This window comes from Bombus impatiens, unplaced genomic scaffold, assembly GCF_000188095.3.
Source record: "Bombus impatiens unplaced genomic scaffold, BIMP_2.2 scf_0463, whole genome shotgun sequence".
In the NCBI taxonomy this organism is placed as follows: domain Eukaryota; kingdom Metazoa; phylum Arthropoda; class Insecta; order Hymenoptera; family Apidae; genus Bombus; species Bombus impatiens.
In genome coordinates, this window is record NT_176882.1 from 2,023,089 (window position 1) to 2,048,827 (window position 25,739).

Genomic DNA, 25,739 nt, shown 5'->3' on the forward strand with positions numbered 1-25,739 from the left:
ACGGCCTCGTGTCCGGAAGTTCCGTGCGTTGTCTCAACTCTTGACCCCTCGACAACTGGGATATATGCGGAAGTTTGCTCAGGTCGATCCTGCAGGGCAAACTTGGCACACCATTCACGTAGGTGAGCGGTGGGAAAGACTGAATCAAACTGGATGCCCGTGACGACGGTCTCTTGTACGGACTGTCTCCTCCTGTCGGTGTATTCGCAGAGGTGTATTCCTCCACGTAGATGCCACATTTTCCTCCGCCTTTACCGCCTTTCCCTCCTTTACCTCCGACCTTTCCTCCTCCCATAGAAGATGAAAATACTTTCCGAAGAGTGTCGCTCTTCTTCTTGTCCTGTACGTTACCCGCGTCCTCTTCCTGTAACTTCGGACCTGGGCTGTTATCGCTATCTGAATTTTCTGGAGAAGTAGCTCTAGTCGGTGGTGCCCTTGGCCTTGGAGGTACTCTATATTCACAATAAATCAAATTCATTAAATCTTTTTACTTAATTCAATTTTATCGTACAAGCCCTCTTGCACAATAATTTACCACCCCTTCAATTGTGCAAGAAGATCCTGTTCCTTAATATATAAGACACTTACCTGGCAACCTGAATACGATTTCTCACGGACAACTCAGACTCGCTATCAGAATCAGACCCGCCAACATTGGTCACCCGTGAGTTGGACCTTCTAGGTTTCGCCTTCGCGGGACTCTTTCTCTTCTCTTGCTTCTTCGGCGAATCTGCCAGTTTACTCCTTTTGATAGGCATTCTTCTCCAGCGTGTATTATCATCATCGGAGGCACTGTTGTTTTTTCTATTTGGCGGGCGTTCATCTTCGCTGGAAGATGCACTCAACTTGGATCTCTTTTCGTTTATTGGGACTACTACGGGTGACACCCTGGTCGGTCGATCGCTATCCGAGTCGCTAGAAGCTCCCTGTGATCTGTCATCGCTTCCATCATCGCTGGTCGTTATGGTGGGTTTCGAAAGAGGCGCCTTCTTCTTGGGGCTACCCACTCCTCTCGTTCTGTTACGAGGTTTACCATTTTTCAGATTTTCTTCTGGCGTCCGATGACCACCTTTCGTATTCTTGTTGGTAAGCTTTCTGGGACGACCCGGAGGTCGACCTGGTTTCCTGGTGTCCGCCACTTTTGGTTTTTCTGGCTGATTTTCCTCCACTGGCTGATTTTTCTCTTGATCCGAGGGACGATCACTGTCACTGTCCAGCACACTGATCATTGTGGCGTTACGAGTGCTTTTCAGGGCCTCGTCGAGCTGCCAATCATGAGCTGCCTTTTCCCTGTGCGTTCTAGCGTCCGTCGTTGCCGCCGGAGAACCTTCTCGCCTATTGCAATCCTGTAAAAAGTAATTCTCTAATGTAACTGTCCTGATACCAGTGGGCAAAAATATATTTAGATGGAATGCCCTGACTCAAAAAACGAGCCAGTCTGTTACGAATGTCCATTGAAGACCACAGCGGGACTCGAAGTTGGACAAAGTTTGATGAGGTACTACGCTGAACTCGGTTAAAGTTTCAGAAGATGATTATGCTTCGTATTTCCATGTATTATGAACTTGCAAGTATCATATAAGTTTATGATTATGTTTTAACGCACACACCCAAACACCAACCACTGTGAATTATATCAATTAAACATGAAACACTTAACCTCTTAACAGGCACATCTTTTTCGCTTTACTAGTGGAAATGATTAAACGTTTTTATAATGGAAATGAGGATAAAAATGAGGATAGATAGCTGTCGTTAGATGCATATTTTACATATTTCCATATTTTGGTATAGGATGTCGTAGCTCGAATCGATGTAAAGATCATTAATTAAAGAAATCAACTAAGTTAAAAATAGCCCAACTATAGTAAAAATATTGTAACGGATGAGACTAGATTTCACAATGAAATAAAAATCAAGCAGCAATACCTATAACTCTCAGGATAACTCTCCAATTTCCAAGAACTCTCACTGAACTCGTACAACTCTCTCACCTCTTCAACAATTTTTACAGAACTCTTCGAGTTCTCAATAATACCGAACTTTTAGGAAAATAACATATACAACACACATTTCTGCCACGTGGAGCCAAATTTCCACCTAACACACTACTCTCAATCGATACTCTAAACTCTACAGTCTACAGATTTTGGGTTTCTTACTCTGGAGGTGGTGAAGTACTTTTGGAGGACTGTTACCCTCAATAATCTTAAGAACTCGCCATAAATCTTGGCATTGTCATAGTTAGAGTTTTTCAAACCAAACAAGTATCTTTTATTTCAAGTGTTCCTTAAATTTATTGTCTATTTGGGGAAGATACGAGAAAGTTGGGTTTCCTCACGTTCGGTAGCAACTTTATCTCGGGGATGGCTAAGACCCTTCCTTATCCATCAACCTTCTTCTTATCCAATCAGAAGTAATGACCCATTTCCCTCACTTTCCTAGCCAAAATTGTCATGAACAAATCTGATGGCGCTGGATACATCCGTCACTAGCTTTCCTCCGCCACAGCATCGTCGCCGAACTCCACTGGTTTTATATCTTTAGATCAGTCAACACCTCCAGACTGATTTTCTATCTTTAGTTCAGTCATATCTCTTGATCGGATTCTACCCTTAGTTCAATCGCCAGTTAACTTATATCTATACGCACCGAGCGTAACTATCTGTGTCTACAAATTGTTGGAATAAATTGCAAATTGTAACCTGTTAACTTAGTGTATACTCAATTCAACCACCTCTATTATCCTAACCGAAATAGGGGATCGATCATTTCGTAGCGTCGATTGCATAATCGTAACGGGAATTTACGACTCTCGTTGACGCGCTTCCTCGCGGTCGCGTCTCTCCGCGAACGGCCGAACAGCCACAAATAAATGTATTGCCTTTATATCAACATGCAAAAACGAGTTATCTCATCACTTGGTAGCTAATCAACTAGAAATATACTTTCTTTATTGAAAAATCCCCTGTTTTGTAAGTGTCTGGTGTCTACCAAAGATAAAGTCTGCTAAAGATATCGTTACAGATACAAGCGCAAGGACTAAGACCAACCTAATTGAGATTGACTTATCTTTGTTGACTCTTAACTCTGTGATTATACCCGGTTAATAAGACGAAATTTATTTCATTGAGAAAAAAAAGATCGAATTGAACAAAGATTGAGAAATTCTGCTCTAAGTTGAACATTCGTCATCCGCTCGATCCTCGTTCGTTCGTCATTCCAGCGAATTCTCATTTTCACAATACGAAACCATCATGCGTGTTAAGAGGCCAAAGAACACCAACATAAATGTCAACTACAGATGAAAACTATACCTGAGCTTGCTTGTTTTCCGAATTCTGTTCCCCGTGAGACATGTTGGTCTTATTGAAGAACGAACTGAGGTTCCATCTCGGTTTCGATTCCTCGATCGCAGGCGGCGGTTCCTCGATCAAATTTTCATTCTTTGGTGATACCGATGGAGGAGTGGAAGGGCCTTTGGTGGGTTGTGTGCTGGCTTCATCCTCAGAATCATCGCTGCTGTCAGATCCGGAATCAGAGCCGGAATCAGAGCTTGAACTGGCGCTACCGGAACTCTGTGGAGCCTGAACGGAAGGACTGGGTGGCCTTTGATGCGTCGTTGGGCTTGGAGTACCTTTCGATTGCAACGGGCTCACCGGTGGAGGTGAGAGCACTTGCTCAGGAGTCAACTGCTTCGGCGGTGACGGAGGTCTGATTGGACTCAGTTGCCTCGTGGGTGAGAGAGGACCCACCGGTGACGGACCCATGGGTGACATGGGTGCCAGGGGTGGCGGGGCTGGTGTCATCGCTGGTATTAGGGGTGTTGATAAACTGTGAACATTTGTAATAATTTTCTAATAAATACAAATTCGTGAAACGTTCAACTTTGTGTCTGACTAAATAAAATTTACTGTCAGTTCTAAACTTAAAACTTATTATTGTTATTTCTAGACTAAAAAATAATAAAGTAGTTGAAATTACTTGTTGTTTCAAATTGCTTTTTTTCTATCTTTAATATAACTTAGATTCGAAGTTCTGTTCGTTAATAGACTGAGTTGTTGAACATAATAATATGGTAAAAATAGCGAGAGCAATAAATTCAAGATGAGAAATAATATAGCCCCTGTATATCGCCATGGTAGGATGATAAAATAAGTTGATAATTAGCTATAAATAGGTGGGCGCATTAATTTTGGATGGAGATAATGGGACCGTATAACAGGAGTATTAATTAGCGATCGTATTGATAAACGGGATACTTACTCGACCGTGAGGTCTGGGCTTCTGTTTCCCCTTGTCGTTCGCGATGACGTTTCCTGTGGAAGAAAAACGGAACGATTACCAATTAATTATATAACATCGCTGTAATCGCGATCTTCACCCATGTTTCTCTCTAACCGAATCTTTAATCCAATAATTGTTACAAGTACGAATTAATTAATATAAATACTACAAATTCAATAATAACCCCGCAAAATAGAATATTATGATATTCAATAATTTAACGATATTATTACCTTGCTTGTCTCGTCATCGCTGTCCTCGGATAAACTCAAGTCCCGCTCCAAATCACTGTAACAAGAATGAACAAAGATTTTCAGTAAAATTCCACAAAATAAAAGAACAAAGAAATTAACGACTTTATCAAAAGCATCATACAGAAAAGAAATCCAATAGGGTCATTTTCATCCATTAGCGAATGTGCAAAGATCATTATTTTTATAAACATATATAATTATCCAAGTTTTTGACTTTTAAAGAAAATAAATATATCTCAGTGTTTTATTTAGAATAGCGGCAGATTATACTGCAGTTATTGCTGTTTAAAAGAAGAACAAGCTTTCACACGCATTTCCCAAAGAAATTATTCAAATCCCCAGAAATACACCGTTGCAGATCTATAAAATATTGTGTACGTAGATTGACGGACTGCTTAATCATTTTAACCGCTGTTTTAATTAAGGAAAAAGAAATTTTAATATTTCTGACGTTAAATAGAATTGATTGTTAATCGTTCATTCGTCGAGTAAGGCTCGTTAATCGCGACAGCGTATTATACGAAATCGTCGAGAGTGGAAACAGAGGCGAAAAAAAAACAAATCGAGCCGGTTCTCTTCGAACGAAGCACTTTCGATTAGAATCGACAAGAAAAAGAACGCGGACGCGGAGAAGAAACGCGTGCCGAGTTCACCGACGCGCGGTGCAACCTGTAGAACACGAACGACGCGAGAGGCTTAGGTAGGAAACAATCGTTCATTGATCTCTGAAACCGCTGTTTCACTTCGCCTCTCCACCGTTGGCTTCTTTGTCACTCAACAGCCCGCGTGTTTCTTGCTTTCCCTGCTCACACTTTCGCTTTTGACTTCCATTAACATCCGATCGGTACAGTATTCGATTATGTGGTACACATACCATTATACGATCTAATGCAATGTACGACATCATATCATTGTATGAAGCGGAGAATATTCTATTACACGATGTTACAAATTGCAGCAATATTCGAAAGACGAGGTAAAATTCGTAGATTTTTATAGCCCGATATCCGTGTACTTTCTATAACTTTCGTTTTAGTGCACGCTGGATTATTCTTGTTATAAACGACGAATATTTCGTTTCATAGCGATGGAAATACTGTTACCCATATGAGATAATTAATATAATATAACTATAAATATAATTGAGAAAGTAAAAAACATGAAATGCTATACATTAAAAAATAGAATGGATAAAAGTTTGATGTATTTCTACAGATGCATTGAAAGTATCGAAACAACAAAAGACGTGAGATCACAATACCTCGCTTTATACAATGCGCAGCAAAATCCCAAAATTACTGTAGTAACTTTAGAATCGTACTTGTAGATTGCAGCGTACATGATGTACGTGGAACGAGAAGTTTGACACTTGCATACCAATGTACGTAACCAAAGGTAGCAACATTCTAATTTAACCGGTGAATCGGTGAACGACAATAGCAGTGCGTCGTCAAGCATCGTAAACGCGCATCAGCGAGCGTAAAGAAGGAGAAAAATAAAGAAGAGGGTCCTTTCACCCTCGATCGGCGAGGCACGCGAGAGGCGGCGACGCCACTCTAAGAACGGGTAAAGTGCAGCGAACAGGGGGGGAATGGAAAGCAGCGAGAAGAGTAGCTATGGGGAGGCAACGAGAAAAGAGAGAAGACACGGTCTGCGAGATAAAGAGGGAAAGTATACGCGAAGCACCGAACGCGGATGTACGAAGGTTCATCGACCCTAAACACGCTGTCCTGCGCGTCCTCGTCGATGCCTATGGATATGGCCGACTAGCCGTGCCTAACCTCGGGTTTAGTCTTCTCTCTGCTCTCGTGAATTTTTCGTCTAGCGAAAAAAAAAAGCAAAAAGAAAAAAAGGGGGAAAAAACCCTTTTCGTTTTATCGTGCCACATCCTCTCTTCCTTCGCTCAACAGGCAACACACGGAATAGTAGAAAATTGTCGAATCGAGAGATCAAACCGGAATTCCATTCACCCTTGGATTTTATTGATTTATTAAACGAGATTCAGTTAGAAGTTTTGATTGACTTTGAAACTACAACGAGCCTCGAAAGCTACGGGTTGGAAATGGTGGAATAGCAAAGGAGAATAAAGTGGCAAAATCGGCGAACGAACACACGGTTTAACGATCGTGGATTGCGACCTCGTGGGAACCCTTTCAATTTCGACGCCATGCCGTTCGTTACCTTCGACGGATTCTTCGCCTCCCCCCTCGGGAAACGACAGCCGCTTTATCTTCTATCGGAGCGCGAAAGAACCAGGGAGGTACAAACTGGCGTTTAGCAAAGTTCAACGATCTTATTCTCCGCAGATTTCTTCTCTTCTTCTTCTTCTTCTCCTTCTTTTACTTCTTCTTGGGAATGTTCCGCGTGTCGGGACGATATGATAGTCTGAGGATCGGGACGAGCTGCTTTAAATTGCTCCAGGTAGCGAGTCAAGGCATATATATATATGTACTATATATGCCTGTAGAAATTAAATTGAACATTTTGTGACAATATAAATTTAAAGCTTTGTTTATAGGAATTTTGGTGGGTACAAGCTATTCGTATAGCTAGTTTCCATAATAACGCACGACTTCGATCAAAAACGAGATGTTTCGATGAAAATCAAACACGCTACAAAGTCCAATTTAATTCTAGCAGACAGAGGAGAGTTTCCTGAATACATCGGTGCAAGAAACGTTGTCGAGTTTTCTAGATATCGCAAATCAAAATTTATCTTGGACAATGTAATATCATATAGATACGTTCGCGTTTAGACAATTGTATTCAACCTGCGGGAGTTCGTTTAAAATTCATCTAAAATTGCTGTACGATATTGTACAAAGAGGAATTTTATTACGAGAAACTGAACTTCGAGTAAGAGATACATGGTTGGACCGAGTTTATGGATCGGGAAGAAGAGTTCATGACCATTCAAGGTTTAGAGCGAACGTGACAGAATGCGTGCTAAGAATGTCTACGTAGTTCGTTTGAAGTGAGTGAAAGAGATTGTAAAACAGAGGATACAAGGACATAGATACATTGCCGAGCTAGTTCTTGAACAGCAGTCATTGTGTCGGAAGCTGATGGCAAGGCGAGAAGGAAAACGGTACTCGCGGTTGGAATCCATTTCCATTTGTCAGCGCGTTAACGCGGCCCCGTCATTGCGGAAAAGGAGCAGAACCTGTTTGCCTGAACCCGGGGAGGCAGACCTTCTTTAACCTCGTGTGATCCGCCGCGAGTTTGCAACGAGGAACAGGCCAGCCGCGTGTACGCGCGAGAACAGCGAACCAACAACACAGTGGCGACGTAGTCGCGTTACGAAAAGGGAGCGACATATCCGGCTCCTTTGGGAACTGGCGCGAATCATTTCCGGGGGAAAATGAAAAAGAAAAGTCCATGACATTATTACGAGGTCGTCCTTTCATCGAATTAAACGCTTTGACGACGGCCCCGTGTAATTGGCAACGAAAAAGAGACCGGAATTTCTCGCGAATCTCTTCGGATCCCTTCTCTCTTGCTGGCTGCCGTTCAATGGAATATTTTATTCGTACGGGAAATCCGGTTATCCGGTTTCGTTGGGATTTAAACGTTTGGTCTTCTCGACGAATCGCTGGGATACGATCTATTTTCTATCGCAGGGCCGTTCGAACCAGATTCGTCTCGGGCCTCCGATCGATTCTCTCTCGGAATTCACGCAGAATGGACACGCCACATTGTTCGGAGGACGAGGCTCCGAAGATAGGCAGATAGAGAGAGAAAGAGAGAGTCACGCGTGTCCATTGTCTCGATAATTGAAGCGTCGCTAGACATTTACCGGGAACGAGACGAGAGGATTTTAAAAAGAGGTAGAACGCGATTCAAGTGCACGAGTATACGTGAAGAGAGGCACGAGGCGCCCATTCGGATCGCTCCAGCGAACAATCGTTCGTCGGTGTTCGCCTATTATCCATTAGCTCATCTGCCAGTCTCTATCAGTCCGCTCTGGCGACGGCACGTGCTCCTGCCTGCCTGGAACACGCTCGATGAATCTCGGCCGCAAAGAGTGCCACCATTGCGAGAATTAATTAAGCCGGGTAAACGGCGAGGAGCACGTAAGCAAACGAACCGCTTAGAGCGCAGTTTACCTAATTACTGAATCCGAACGGTTGGGAACCGAGTCGGAAACAGGTTGGAGAGCGGACTAGCATCGTGTCACCGACTCAGGGAAACGGTGATTTCGCGGATTTACAGAAACTTTTTATTGTAGTTTTTAAGAATGATTATGGTTCGAGCCGTTTAATCTTTAGAGTGTTCAGGGTGGATATATCACGTCTGTAAGTATGAAACCGGAATTTGCCTATAGATGGTCCTAGCTGATAACGTAGTTATCACTAAACTGCGTCATCGATGCCAAAAATCTTTGTTGACCTCTCACAAACATTTTCGACTCGGAACAATACAAGTTTCACACAACAGCATAGTTTGTAATAGCGTTGAACATGTCAAATTTTGTGCCTGGAAACTACGATTTGCGGACAGCATTGATTTTCTGTTACCATTTGAAGAAAACTGCTGTAGAATCGCATCGAATGCTCGTCGAAGCTTGCACGGTGAGCATGCTCTTGGTAAATCACAGTGTTTTGAGTGGTTTAAAAATTTCAGAAGTAGCAATTTTGACGCGAGGAACGAAGAACGTTGAAGACCACCGAAAAAGTTTCAAGACAGCGAATTGCAAGCATCGTTGAATGAGGATGACGCTCAAACGCAACAACAACTCGCTGATCAATTAAACGTGACACGACAAGCCGTCTCCATACGTTTGAAAGCCATGGGAAAGATCCAGAAGGTGGGAAAATCGGTTCCACCTGAACCGAATGAAAGACAGCAGGAAAACCGAAAAACCGCTTGCGAAATGCTGCTCGCCAGATACAAAAGAAAGTCATATCTCTACCGAATTGTGACTGGCGATGAAAAGTGGATATATTTTGAGAATCCTAAACGTAAAAGAACATGGGTAGCTCCAGGCGAACCACCGACATCGACTACAAGACCAAATCGCTATGGACGGAAGACAATGCTCTGTGTTTGGTGGGACCAGAAGGGTGTGATCTATTATGAGCTGTTAAAACCTGGCGAAACCGTTAATACTGAGCGCTACCGACAACAAATGATCGATTTGAATCAAGCTTTGCGTGAAAAACGACCAGAATATCAAACAAGGCAACACAAAGTAATTTTGCTTCATGATAATGCACCATCACATACAGCAAAACCGGTCAAGGAAACGATTGAAGCGTTCAATTGGAAAATACTTTCACACGCGGCTTGGCTCCGTCCGATTACTATTTATTTGCATCGATAGGATACGCACTTTATGATAGGCACTTCACTTCTTACGAAAATGTACGAAAATGGCTCGATGACTGGTTTGCCTCAAAAGACCGACAGTTTTTTTGGGCGTGGCATCCACCAATTGCCAGACAGGTAGGAAAAATGTATAGCTCGCGATGGGCAATACTTCGAATAAAATATTTTTAATCATTTTCATACATTTTTCGTTTAACCATAAACGTGTATTTTCTATACAAAAATTCTAGTTTTATATTTACGCACCTGATATGTGTCGGGTTGACGTCAATAGGGTTAGGGGCGTTTAACGAACTTACGCTAGGGTTAGCCATGGTTGTCACAATAGGAGTAATGTTTACTATCACAATCGTAAGTATTACAATGTTATCGAGTAATCGCGGCGATTAGACACGAATCACGGTGGCTTCAGATTCGATAATGAATCCACGGCCAACGGGACGACGAATACGATATGATACACGATCCTGATGTCACTCAAAGTGCAAGTAGGACTGCTCGGAATAGACTATCTATGTCCAAGTGGAACTGCCCTTATATAAGCCCTCTCCCTGATTCTCGGGTCAATCTTTGTTCTTATGGAGAGCTATATAATTGTTCCATACTTCTGTTAGATACACGTCCCTCCCTTAACCCGGGCTACATTCAGTGGCCCGTTATGCCACTTCGAGCCCAAACATATTGTCCTAAACCTTGAGCACAACTATTTCTTAGTTTTATTATTTAAGTGTAGCTAAGTGTACTTAAGTAAAGGTGTAGATTAAGGTATTGGGAGTTTTCCCAATATTCCAAAAAGAAGACGCCCCGATGTCCTTTCATCTCCGACACATAAATTCGACGAAAATTATTATTGGCACCTAAGGATAAATTTAATCACCTAGGCTAATATAACTTGAGCCACGATATGGCAAGATTATCAATTAGATTATTGAACGATACTTTGGACTGCGGGTCTATTTAGATTTGTACATTATACTTCGATACGAATGACATTTAATGAAGTATGCGTACAAAGTATCATTTTGATTTCTAATAACGTTAAACAAGATTTCAAGCTGCATACGTCTTACGGAAGAGATTCGATAATGATCCTCCGTAATCTCAAGATTACGTTACAAGGGAGAGAGATCATCGAAATCGACGACTTAGCAAATTCAAGAGAGAACTACAAACAGTTCGTAGAAACAGTAGACTATCGCAATGAAAGCGATTTTCAGGTGAACGATGAGGCTCACGCGGCGCTTTTCCGTGTTGCGTAATAATTAAAGCTAGGAGTGCGCCTCGGACGAAACCGTGGATCGCGATGCGCCTGGTAGGCAATTCGTAAAACGGGAATCGCATTCCTCGTTCCATGCGCATTTATAGACGGTGGCGGTCGCAGACTGCGACAGTAAGTTCTGCTAGCTATTAAAACAGGGACGATGAGACGCAGGAAATATGGAAGGAGGTCGTCGGTGATGTAGAAGGCCGATGGAGGACGATGGAGGGTGAGAGCGGTGGAATCGTTGGAGGTGGCGATGAAGTACAGAGGGGAGAGACCAGAGTGGATAGAAGAGAGAAAGGAACGAAGTCAGCGGTAGTGGCACGTAGAATTTCACCAGGCAGACTAGCAAGCTGCCTGTTGCGAATAACTTCGGAAGTTCCAGCATGTATACCAACGTATTTCTCTCTCGGTCTGCTATTTCCTCTCTCGTTCTTGTCGCGGCGAAGCCTTCTGTCTCCTCTTAACTCGACCCGTCTCTTTTCGTCCTTCGACGCCTCATTCTGTCTCTCTTTCGTTGCATACTACCTCCCTGCCTGCCTCTCTGCCCGCACCACTAGCTCAGTTCCTCCTCTCGTATCTCTCCTCGTTCGTTTTTAACCCCCTCTGTACGCGTTATCCAAGCCTCGCCACAGATATATACTCGTTGCGTCTCCGTCACCAAAACCTGCCCTCGCGTCTCAACCCCCTCTGGGCTCCCTTTTTAACCCCTTATTACTTCCCCTTGCTCCACCCGCGATTCGATTCCGTCTCTCTTTTCTCCGCTCCCTCCCCCACACAGCCCCCTTCTTCACCGCATCCTCCACACGGTTTCACCGGTTATCGGTGTCTCGTTTCGGCTCGCCTTCAACCCCTTGCTCGCTTTTTCCCTCGTCCGCTTTACCTTTTCTGGTTACACGCTATCTGCATCCGAGTTACCTCCACGAGCTGCAGTCGCTACACACGCTACCTTACTCCCACCTCAACCAGGACCGCCCTTTCTCACTTTGCGCGTCACGAACGTCTATCTCAGCGTCTTCGTCCTGCGTCTCTGTCCTTGCTACCAACCCTTCGATTTCATTCCCTCCTACCACGTAGTTTCCGGATACGCCGCATGTGCGAGCACGCCGTCTGCGAGAAGCCACCACGCATCTGTCGACCGTTTTTCGATGGGGGAAAGCACGCGTACACCGACGACGTCGAATGAGAGGAGCCGCGTAATTTTGGTGCGAGCAGTTGTTTAAGCAATTGATTTCACGATAGGTGCTTTGAGACGTAGTTATGTGTTGGTAAAGAGTAGCGATTTTTGCGGGGAAATTATTTTACTTGTGTTATAAGAGGACGATGGATTACATGGGGAAATACACACGAACAGGCTGACGAACGATAAAAATTGACGCACGGTCAGATCTCTAGAACGTGACCTTCACAGGGTTTTTTCAGAGTCTGCGCTGGGTCGAATAAATGTCAGCATGATCTGTGCCCTTTCTCAACTACCATCTCAAACATTTTTATATCTTGTACATTCTTCCAGTTAAATTGGATATATTAAATATACAGTATGTATCCATGCACGATAGTCATATTGTCAATCAAAGGGGCTGTTGCAATAGGAAACAGCTTCCACAGGCCTTTCCAACAATTTAAGTGAATCAACAAAAATCAATTAAAAATCAAGTACATAGACGCTGCTTCTCAAACATGTTATAAATTCATAGTTAATATTTCCAATAATAAACTTTTGAACTTTTGAACACAAAACCTATTCTTTCTCTCCCAATAAATACGATTTCAATAACGATAAACATTTACCAATATTATTAATTGGGAAATTATTGTGCAAGACGATCTAGTTTGTAAGTTAATATCCTGTACTCGATATCGCGCGAGAAGAAGTCGTTTAAATCGAGCCTAAATCGTTAGAAGCAACACGAAAAGGGATGAGTATCAATGCAGTCGACAGATTCGAGGCGATGCGGTAGAGAGAGTCAATGAACGCGACGAATCCAAGGTACATAGGATTAAACGATTAGCCTTTAATCGTCGAACCATAGAATTGTCAGAGGAAGCTACGAATCTCGTCTACTATGTCCTATGAAAAAGAATCGCGGGACCGACCGCGTACAATACACCGGAGGAAATTGAATTTTTCGCGTAGGATAACCTTCTCAGAATTCACCACCAGCGTCAAACGCAGGCCACAAAACACCCACCGCTTTTTGTTATGAAATTCTTGAATGTCGTGACTGTTCAAAGTTTTCGAGGTGTAAGATGTGTTTGCAAGGAATTTTATCCCAAACGTTTCGCTAATATCAGTGGATATGAAGCCGTGGAAGCTACATATCGTAGCTGCTGTGCTATCTAAGCGACGATATGACATTTCTTAGTTTCGCCAATACTTTTAATACTTATTTATCGTCGATATTTTCAGAAACTGTTGTTGAATTACAGCAACTGCTGAATCAATTGTCAAGAAAGATACCAGTATCTAAGTCAAGTCCAAATGTTCACGTTGTTTATTTGATAAAAAAAAGATAAATGTTCAAGAATTGAGTGAATACAATTACAGATCTTTTAGATGTAATAATCTTTTCTTTAGAGATCTCCTATCTTTCTACATGCTTTTTCGATTCTTTTCAAAATAAATCATATCGTATGTACATTCGAAGAGCACAGGAAAAAACATGATAAACTTTCGTGTTCTATATTAAAGTAATCTTAAAAGTCTATACGCTATCAATCGAAACCGTACTTCCGGTACTCGTCTTTTATTTAATCTTAGGAGGAGGTACTCGTCTTTTATTTAATCTTAGGAGGATTACAATGAATATTCGCAAATTTAAATTTTATTACGTTGAATCAGAGGATCTATCGAACGCGAGAGATAGACGATAGCTGAAGTATTTAGATAAAAGAAGTCACGTTCATCAAATTTGCAGTATACTTTCAACGTCAGGAACGCACTATAAATTAGATACTAAATGTTTCATAAAGCATCTGAACAATTTCATTCACTTATTAGTTGCATATGACAACGTACTGTGCCGAAATAGGAGACAAGACACGAAATTTACCTAACGCGTTAAAAGCGAAAAGTTGGAGGAAAAAATCAAATTTAAAATTATCGATGGTCAAGAAAGCAAACTAAATTTATATTACTGGGAAGTTTCAACGAGGCAAACGGCGGTTAAAAGTAATCCGGTAGCGAGAATTGCAGCGGAGCTTCTTTGCTTTTGCAATTAGCAGTCGATAGGATTTAATTCTCTCGTTGTTTGTGACACGCGTGTCGCTGGTCCGTCGACGACCGAGTTAATTTCGTGCCGGCCGCGAAAATAGACGCGCGCGCTGCAAATCAAACGGTACCCAACGCCCCAAACGCTGCGCCGTCGATCGACGCGACGTCGCGACGGTGAAAAAGTTGCGTCCTCGCAATATCAGCGCGAAACCGACCGCCCACCTGTCCCTCCGCCCTTCTATTAATAAAACTCGGTCGGTTTTACGGGAAACCGCGACTCGTTTATTTCAACGGGGATCGTTGCATCGTGCAATTCTAACTTATCCCTCTTTCATCCCCTTTTCAAGGAATTTTTAGCGAAATCTGTTAAAAACGATGACATTCTCGATCGCCAGATAGATCTAGCGTGAAAATAAATGAAAGTTTCATGGTAATTCGTTCTAGTAAGGGAAACTAGTTTCTGACAAAGATGATTAATTGCTATTATTTGCAAGTAATTTGTGAGAATTCTTTCTCTGTGAATAATTTCCTATTATCAAAAGTACGAGTCAAACGTTTTAGGATAGCAACTATAATTTAACAAAAATTAGCTCTTGTTAATTATTGACGTTGTCAAGCGTATTTACGGGAAAAGTGTTAATACGAGCCTTAGAATAGTCTGAAAACGTCAGTTATAAACGTCAGTATGTGAAATCGTCAAACGTTCTAGATAATTAGATAAGATTGTCGTAAAATTTTTTAACGACAATTTATTGAAATGTATTACCAAGTAAAATACATAAAGTACAGTGATTTGAAGTATCCAGTGCAAAATGGTTAACCCGTTAAAGGACCATCGTTGCGTCAATGAAACAGTTCAATTGCAATATGTTTCAATTCATCAATTTACATTATCGGATTCAGTTTTTCCAGCAGTGTGAAAGGGAATTCCAACGATCGATCCAATTAATATCTTTATCGTCACTTAGATTCTATTATTTCCTCCAGCTATATTCTACGATTTAACGAAATTTAAAGAAACTAAAGTACATAATCGCAACGATGAAATATTATGAAATTGCTTGGTTCTTAGGGGATCGGGTAGATCGATTCCACGTTTATCGGAATTCGAATCGCGAAAAGTTACAACGCAAACACTAAGAGCAAACGAATCGACGTACGGAGGGTCGAGAAAATGGCGTGCATGAAACGCGAGCGTATTTCGCGTTTCCACGCGAATCGCATAATCAACGATGCGCATCGTCTGTGTATCGTCTGCTTAAACGGCTGGATTCCGTGAGAACGAGGTTCGAGATAAATTGAATAACGACACGCTTGTTCCAGTGAAATTGCTTAGGCGCAGCGTTCCGCACGGCTCGATTTAACGCCAATAAAACGATATCCAGCAACGCGACCCATCGTCGTTCCACTTTGTCCTTCCTTTGTCCTCGATGCCCGTCGACCGAGAACTTTTCCTTTTCCACCGCCCTCTCTCTACCCCTTCACGGTGAAAAGAGACAACGAAAAGAGTAAGAATTTCGGGATGTTCTCTCGGTCGCGAAGAATAGCGTGACAGAAAGGGATAACGAGATTCCTCCGACCATCGATGACGGCTCGACTGTTTTAAACGGAGCCGGAAAACCAGTTAAGAGCGAACAAACGGAGTTACGGGCCGCTGGGAGCCGCTGCTACTCTATCAACGATCAGGCTAATCCGGTTTAATCCGCGTCTTAGTTAACACCATGGAAAAGCCGTGGCACGTCCTTAGAGACAGACGGTTAAAGCTTCTTCTCCCACGTTCCATTTGCGCCCTTTCTCCGACTGCCCGCTTCAAGTCACAACCTTCCACGCATACATTACAACCCCTAGGGATTTCGTACGACTTTTCTCAAGAGTACAAGTGGTGGGAAGAATATAGAGAGGTTACGAATTGAAGCGTTAAGGAGACACAGATATCGATTGGTATAACGATAGTTAGACGTTTGTACACGTGTAAGCGCGTAGGTAGATACTATAGAGATATGTTTATCAGGTGTGAATCAGTGCTCCGAAGAGGAAACGTATTGAATTTCCGATTAGAAATGTCATTTGTGAATCGATATTTAAAGCTTCTACTGACTTAAATTTCACTGTATTGATTCTCTGTTGCTTCTTACTCTACGGTGACTATTCGCAGTTGTAAACTACGTGTACTCGTATTATTCTATATCGATAGGTAAATAAGTACTTACACTTGGATTAAATTCAAGTTACTACAAGATCTAACAGTATCCGGATACTTACGATCAATAAGTTTCCTTTCCGGTAGAGGTACGAGTGACGTTCGTAGAGAAGAACTACAATTGGAATTTAAATGGAAAAGCGTCGGTTAAAGTAAAAAGATTAATTGACTCTATCCTCGGAACAAATCTTTGCGAGGGACAAATATGAGACGAAACGAATATTAGTTTTGCTAAAAGTCATTCTTACGAGAGGTAACGAAGACAATTAATAGAGGGTGTCTAGAGCTTTATCCCATGGTTAAGTAAGTATCACGGAGTTTATTATTTTGCCTGATAACTAAGATCGACGAGCAACGGAGATTCTTTGGAAACTCGCGCGACACAAGTACACTTTAATCGAGCCAAGATCCCGGCCCGAAAGGTCAGAAGTTAATTTGATAATTTCGATTAATTTTACGAGAAGAAGCTTATCCCCAGGGTAATGATCGTCCATCCCCCCTCAACGCCTTTGCTCGCGTTTCCCCGGCATGAAAATTGAATTTAAGGAATTACGCGGCGTCGTTTCCATCGAACGACAGAGTTTCCATGAATCCCATTAGCCCTTCCTGTAAACGATACTTCTAATTAACCGGCTCCAAACTAGTCGTCACGATTGAACGTCGTAGATCTTCTTCACTGACTTTGGTAATTTATTAACATTTTCAGCGGTAAGTATTGAAAATGTAGGTGTGTGAAAAATGAAGTTTGTTTCGCAAGGTAAGAATTTCTCGATTAGATGGTATAGTCTAGAATATAATACGAGGTGGTTGGTAACTGGTGGTACAAGCGGAGAGCGGGTGATTCTACGCGAAAAAAGAAGTCGAAAATATAGAATAAAAATTTCTTTTTAATTCTTTTCTTTTTTTAATTTTTGACAGTAGTAGAATATAAGGTGCTAGGTTAAGACAGAATTTACATTTTAAATTTACCGCCAGTAAGATGCAAAATTTCATTTTTAATTTTCTTTCTACGTCGATATACGTACTACAAAACACGAATAAGCGTAATTATTACGATGGAACTTCGAATGGACTTCGACACTTTCTATATATCAAAATGTCATTTAGTTTCTAAAACTGACGAATACTTCTAAAATTCACTGTTTCGAGAAAACGGAAATATCAACAGCAAATAACTATGTATCTCTATTTGTACGACCATATCGCTGAAAGTGTTAACAAGTAATCTTACAACGTATACCCACTCGAATCGCGGTAGTGATCGAGTTTAAAAAATAAAACGATGATATCGATAAGTATTGAAGTTCTATGACATCAGCTGTGATTCTCCGAAAGATCGAGCGGATAGTCGCAGATTATCATTTTCTAGAACCATAAGTATGCGAAACATGTTTATCAAGGCGAAGTCTAAGTTAATATACGAGTAGCTAAACCAATAAATCATCCGCACGCAAATGCGATAACCGTCTGACTAGAAAATTAAGAGAGATCAACGGAGGAAAAGACAAAGATGGGTAATAAAAAATTGTCGTTTTATCACGATTCGAGGCAGGCAACGAAATCCCTTATCGTTTTGCACAGAGTCAGGAGCCCAACGTTATCGGAATTGGACAAGGCCGTGGGCCGGTTGGCTGATAATGCACGAACCATATTGCATATCGTCGTTCTACAAATATCTTCTCATTCCTTGTTTCGTCTCGCCGCGTAACGGGAATCTGAGACGTTACCGAATTTCTATCGGGTAACAAAATTTTATCGTGAGATTCGTAACAGAAAAAGTTCTCGTCGAGCTTCACGACTATTTGGACAGAGACGAACTTCGCTAATCGGGAACTCGCAAAGTGATTGAATAAATGTTACGCAATGTTGTTTGGCTCTGTAAAGTAATTCCATAAAAACAACTTTTATCGTGGTTTCGCAACTTTGGAATTTAATTAAACAAACACGTCGAGGAACTAGATTGAAAATACACGTCAAGATTTATAATACACAGTGTCACGTGGACATTTAACTGCACGTGGCAAGAATACACGTTGTACGCGTGAAATCTTTAGAATGTGGTACGATTGAAAATGTCAGTGAATCGTCGATAGTTCGGAGACTCGGTTCGCGTTGGAAGTAACTTTCTATTTCTAGCGGATTTTTAATTACTTGACCAGCGTAGCTATCAAATGTACATTTCACGTCTTAAATGCCATTACATTCTACTTTATTATTAATATTTATATTCAAAGACGATTAAATATATCGTTATATGCATTGAATAAGCTTGCAATCTAACGTTTAAAATTCACCGTACACTCGCTGAATAATTGACAAAGAAACAAAGTAAAAAAAAGACGGCGAAGCACCTGTTTATATAATAATTCGGTCTTAGAGACTCTTCGTAGAGACACGATGGCGATTATGGCCCAGGAAACAATTAGGGCCGATGATACACGTCCGACTACTATATCGCGTGCACACAACCGATCGGAGCCCTCTTAAAACGAGGCGTCGAAGCGGCGTGTTAATTCGAACGAGCCGACGCGTTCGACGATTCACCTCTTCCTGATTGCCATCGAACCTTTGCGAAACGCTTCACCGAATTCAACCCGCCAATCTTCATTACTCTTTACGATTCTGACACTCTTTGACGAACTTTAGCGCACCGATCGTCGCAAAATTCACTAACGAAGTTTAGTTTTCTACCACGAATTTATGTTCCGTCTGATATTTAAATCACAAGACACTAAAACGGAACACATTTATAAAATGACAAAGAACGGAGGTTCGTAGGTCCTAGGATCCGTTGAAAATGGGCAGTACACATTATTTTTGCAGTTAGTTGTGGTTTTCGATTAGTTTTGCATATTACAAAAGCTACAAGCATTCATTCATAATTGAAGAGTCGATACGTGGACGTATCGTAAAGGCGTTGATACATGCAGAACGAAAAAAAAAAAAAATTTGTCTTTCTATACCTTCTACTCTGTATCATATACCGAGTGGCGAAGGAAATATCGAGTTTAATTTTTCAACTATTTTCGTGCCAAATATCAAATCGTTTAATGAATCATACACAAGGACTAACGACGGTAGAAAGCACTACGATGCAATTGATCGTACCATTGCTTGAAACGATTGCAATTAATAACTCCTTTCGTTACACCAAGTTCTTCGACGATTTCCACCAAGGAGAAAATTATTTCCTTCGTCGATTAGGGGGAAAACGAATCTATTATTTTAACGACGTTGGCATCACATTTACATACGTTTTAACGTTGTAAACGATGAACTTTGCATGGCGCAAAGTTTAACCGTTAAAAAGATGCAGCGTATGTAAATCTCTCCGCATATGTAGGAATATAAATACATGGATATACTACCGCACAGTATCAAATTGCACACCTGGCATGTGTTACACGTATCTCAAAGGCTTTAGATACGCTTTGATTTATAATTATATCAAATTATATTAGGACCAGCTGACGAGTTCGCGAAAAATAGAGAATCGCGTAAATAACGAATCGAATTTTGTTTATACATCATCGAGTTTCCATTGTGGGAGAAAGTCACGTCTATCGACAACGATACGACCCAGTTCTCCATCGAGGAAGCCTGGTAGTGCTATTAAGGGCAGTTACGGTGGTCGAAAACTCACGACGAACTGTGACGGAGCGGAGAAAGAGGGATGAAAGTGGGAACGTGTCCTGCCTACCGTTCCGAGGCTCGTTAATTTTCTTTCTGCCCCGATAGGAGGATGAATGCGCCGATTTCAGGAAATTGTCCCGCCTGATCTATAAAGATACCATCCTACTAATCTTCCGCGATATTGCCCCGAGTACGCCAATGCCTAATGCAGCGAGAGTTTTCAGCGTTTCACGCGTGTACTCAACGGTATATCGAATTGTATTTGCATAAACTACATATAATATATATAGTACATTGTGTGGGTGTTCAGTGACATCAAATTATCGTATCATTGTACTTCACCGAAAGTTATATTTTGCGAAAGAATTGAACGAAAAATTGTGAATTTTATAAATGTACAAAACCTTGACAAATCTAATCTTCTATTCGTTATTCTGTATATGTATACTTAGGCAGCATGTGTATAATTGTACACGATTATCACAAATCTGGCGACGAGCACAATTTTGCCGCTACATATGCATTATGCTCGTTATTCAATAATGTTGTGTGCGCACTATGAAAACATCTGCATCGAGCATAAACGCGTGTGGGTGTCATCGCGCGTTTTCCTCCGATTCTAATTCACATTTGCCAAAGTAATGTTCTACAAAACTTGTTCCTAGCTTCGGCTACGTTGTGAAGTGTATTTTCCAATATTCTATTTTTGCGAATAGGACGAAGGATCGCAAAAAAATATCGAAAAAATTGAAAGTTAAAGTCTCAGTCAGACGTCGACGTAGGAAGCTACAAAATATGGTGCACTTTGGTATGCAAATACAACAAATATATACAGAGACATATACAATATATACATATATACACAAGTCTGATTAATCATTCACGAGATTACCGCGACTGCATGCTGCCAGTAAATATTACGTAGTCGGCGATTTCATCTCGGATTGTAGTTAAGAACCGACTCTATCTTCTACGGTCTTCGTCACGAGTTTGCTAACAATATTTACTGTTTACGATAGAATATGTCATAAATAGCTGATCGTGCGTATCATTCGAAATAACATAGTTCACGAAGGAGAGAACAGAAAGGAAAGAACAACCGATTGCACGAAGAAAATGCATTAGACGGCGTTAGCTATGCAATCGTCGTCAAACATCGATGGCGCACTGTAAACTATACTAAAGAAACGCTTATGGAAATTCCCGGTCGAAAATCGTGTTGATGGTGAAAGATACGCGAGACTGCGGAGCGGAAGTTTCCAGGTGGGACGAGAAAACGGCGACACAGCTTCCTGTCGACACGTGGGAAACTTTCGAGCATCTTTGTCGCCCAGTTAACTCCAACGTACACGATTACGACGCGTCTATGTTCTTCTTTTTCCCAGAGTTTCGCGTTGCAACACTGTTATCGTTTACCTCGACGTAAATAGTCCGGCCGTGTTTGCCTTTGCACGCGAGATCCCCCGGGAACCGTAGGAAAATAGCGGAAACTGACGTTGGATACTAATCAACGCAATGCAAAAGCAACGAGAAGGTATAAATATTTGAATGGAAAAACGACGCGATCGAAGGATGGATTTAATTGAAACGCGCCGATAAGATGGCACAGTACGGGCGCGCATAATTAATCTCGTCTTTGACGGATTAATTCTCGTTAAACCGGTTCCAGAGTGCGCGTCTCTAATATCTGGCGCCATCTATGCTGCGCGATATAGCAGCGTAGCGCGTCGAGTGGATTCGTTCGTTCCTGGTCTCGTTAAACACGTCCTCGAGTGGAACGAGATTCGCGAAAAATCTGCACCATCCATCAACGTTCTACGGGCGGCATTCGTGATTTTCTCGTAGATGATTAGCTGGCAGGAATCGATAGATTCCATAGAGAATAATAAAATGCAACGCGGCGATTTTAATGCCACGACATTCCGACTGCCGAACGGATGATCGATCAAGTATTCAAGTATAAACGTTCGAGAAATCAGTGGAATACTTACGCCGATAGCCTGTTGGCGGTGTGTCTCTCGCGCTCTGAAACAGAAAGAAAAAGGGATGGTAATTAGCATCGGCTAAGTTAATTAACGTCTGATTATCGACGACCAAGGACGAGCAACGAGACGGAGGCAACCAAACCCGATCCTATCGTTTTGTCTAACATAATGATATCGTTATGTGAAAATACGTTCACAGTACAGCTGACAAGGAAGCGATAACGGCTCCATTTGTCGATAACGGATGCGGGAAAATAGAAAAAAATGCGATCGCTTACGCGATCGGTCAATCGTTTACCTTATCCTTGATTTCCGATAAGCGCGACTCTGACGCGAATTTTCTGACGTTGAATCGAAAATAAGTATGCATATATACATTATAGGTGCACAAGTTTACTGGAATCCGGTGCTACCTTGCTCTTTGCCAGCGATGCATCTTAAATCAATTACTTATTACGCAAACGCATGCGAACAGCATGCATAATCGCGCTCGAATCGTTGAATTATAACTGCAACGATCGTTTCTAACTATACCTCGGCATCATTTTCACATCTGCCGAGGGGAAAATTATTTTCATACGACGATCGTCCTCGACGACGCTCGTGATAGACGGCTTCTTTCATCTGGCTGGAACTAGCGGACATGAATTGTGGAACTGTGAAAGCAATGGTGCGCGCGAGGGAACGTAAAATTTTTCGAGAGATCCCCGAGCGAGGATCAATTCGTTCGACGTAACCTTACTTGATGCTGTTGCACGACCAGCTAGCTCTCTTTCCCCTCTTAGAAACGCAACGAGCCAATGGAGAAAGAAACGAAGAAAGGAGCTGTGACGAGCGAAGAGAGAAATAGAGAGGCAAACGCAAACCCGGTCGAGGAGGCATTGCGTAAACAATGGAAAGCGGCATGCACGCACGCACGCACGCACGTATGCACGCACGAAGGCAAGCAAGCACAGCATGGGAAAGGGGCTACGAGCAGAGGACAGGCTGCTGGGACTGGGTCAAAGAGAGGGAGGGTGCCACCAGGAAAAGGGGAAGCTCGACCTCGACAGAGAGGGTTGCGCGTCTTAACAACAGTATTGCCACCAAATTCGATCGTAACAAGCTGCTTTCTACTTCTATCGAATAAAATTTTATTTCAAGATGTAATCGAGAAAGCGAAGAATTTAACCCGTTTAATTATTCATTTCATCGCTTCCATTTGGATTATCAATCTATTCGACGTGATAATTTTTGTTAAGAATATGTTTGCAAAACTTTGAAAATTAGGTTGCAACATATAAAATAGCCGTTTTCTTCATTTCAGATAAATAAAAATTAGTTTTACTTTTCATTCGAGTAATTGTATGAAAAGAAGTATTTCATAGAAATTGGGATGTAATTTTATGCGCGATTGACATTTATAGTGACGAACATAATATACGTATAAAGAAGAACACTTCGTTTACATAAGTCGTACGCAATATGCATTGTACTATTCCTTTCTAAATTAATACCACTGCGTGGTGGCATAAAATATTTGCTAAATCGTAATCGATATTCAAAGACTACATTGCATCGTCTGCAAAAATAGATCTAAGATACGTCCGAGCATACGTGAGATACGAAGAAAAAAATAATTTCAGTTAAATTGCTGCAGAAGCAATTTATAAATGCACCAGTACTGATAGAATCCAGACAAAGACTCTGAAACGTTCGATCTGCCATCCCAAACGCTACAACCTAATAATTTATTTCTAATTATAGAAGATTCTAGTTAAAAGAAAATTCGGCTGGCAGATTAACGAGGAAAATAAACGTCGCCTTATCCGCACGTAGAAATATTCTTGACGGACCAAATCCTTCGACCGTATGACGTTTCATAGACGCGCGCATGTATGTTGCGTTAATGAATTCCATATGTAACGCGATTAATATACGATTACCAAGTTAGACGCATCGCGATGTCCAATTAGAGGTATGATTTATCACACGATCACTGGTCGAACGAGGGACGCGCTCGCGCGAGCCTTACAACACCGCCGATCGTCATAACTCTCTCTCGTTTCGAACAAAAGCTAGGAAATTCCCTGGCAATGTTCCACCGGCTAATTATCACTGTTCGCCGTGGTCGCGAACCCCCCGTGAACTATTCGAACGGATCGCCACGATTAATCAATGACACGCGCATATCGTGCTCGATACTCGCTCGCGAATAATTAACGTCCAAGTATCGCGAGGATGTTGCATAATTCCAGCGATAGCGTCACGTGCGATGAAAAGTCGTTCTTCTTGTACGTGTTATGCATCAATTACCTACTCGACGATCTTCCTATCTTTAGTCGTTATACAAACTTTAATTTAACGTTTATCGACGATGCAATTTCTACTTTACCTTCGATGATATACGCTATTAATCAAAAGTGCTCAAAGACTTGCTTACTTTTGATATAATGTATCTTAATTATGCGATTAGGGAGAGATCGAATTGCAATGATCTTATTCTTTACGATCGCCATAGCTGCGTATAATAGTAACGTATCGTGACTTGATCGAGCGTTTTTGAAAGTCACGGCCATTGTCAAATTTCATGCAACTATTTTGTTACTCGGCAAACTCTTTGCATTCGGATTCTTGAATACTTGAAATACGAACTATGTGCTAAGAAAATTCTTCTAAACCGATACTGACTATGGCGATAGCAGTAGTAATAGAGATATAATATATTCAAAAAATGTTTCTGTTGGAAAACTATGCATAGAAGAATGCAGAAATTGACGTCATAGCGTATCGCGTGAATTACATCAATTATTTCCTTCGTATCATACACGTTGAAAAGGCAAGCGTTTCTCATGGTACGACAAAGTGCTCGAAAACGCAAGTCAACGATGCGATTCGTCGATTCACACCTGATAACAGAAGATAGTTGACAGCGTCTTGAAGTAGCTGCAGCTGGAATCCAACGAGCATGACTTATCGTCCAGGTTGCTAACGTTGATAACGTTGATGATGGTTCATATTGCTCGCGATCGTGCGTGCACGCGCGTTTCACGCACCGCTTTTCCACAGCTCGCGATCAATCTTCCCTTCGCTTGCTTTTCCCCCTGCTTTTGTCTGCCGCCCGATCGGAAATGACGGCAGCGCTGCGTGAAATCGAACCGACCGCGTTCATTGATTGGCGCGTATGCAAATCACGTCACTTTCGACTCTACCGCACTGTTCCAAGGTCGTCGCGTCTATAAACGCTTATTCGATCCATACATCGCTATTCGACATCGATCTTAATAATACAGCTTTGTAATCGCGTTGATACTACACGTTGAATCTTCTCTTATTTTCTTTTCTTTTTTTAACTTTTAACCTCTGTTGTATTTTTATTTCTAACGATAAAGTGATATCCAAAATGAAATCGATCTTTTTCAGGATTTATTTATTATCGTTTGTTTTAGACTTGTATTCGATCGTGTTTTCGCACAAATGTATGTAACGCGAATCGGTATAACTCGAGGGGATGTTGCACTACGAATATCGTGATAGCGGAAGCGTTTGGTCGACCGCGTACACTCGCAGTGACGCGCATCGGTTGACTGAGGCTCCG

General features: G+C 41.7%; 1 protein-coding gene across 9 annotated transcripts in view; it reads right to left on the reverse strand.

Moving 5' to 3' along the window:
* LOC100743710 (AF4/FMR2 family member 4) overlaps window positions 1-25,739 on the reverse strand; it is a 174,031-nt gene that overhangs the window by 3,054 nt on the left and 145,238 nt on the right. For all 9 annotated transcript variants that reach the window (XM_012387180.3, XM_012387182.3, XM_003490627.4 and 6 more), the window contains 6 exons: window positions 22,169-22,202; window positions 4,521-4,575; window positions 4,267-4,319; window positions 3,318-3,834; window positions 589-1,346; window positions 1-452 (listed from right to left, as the gene is read on the reverse strand). In XM_012387180.3, the coding sequence (XP_012242603.1) occupies window positions 1-452; window positions 589-1,346; window positions 3,318-3,834; window positions 4,267-4,319; window positions 4,521-4,575; window positions 22,169-22,202 (1,869 nt within the window). The remainder of the gene's footprint in view (window positions 453-588; window positions 1,347-3,317; window positions 3,835-4,266; window positions 4,320-4,520; window positions 4,576-22,168; window positions 22,203-25,739) is intronic.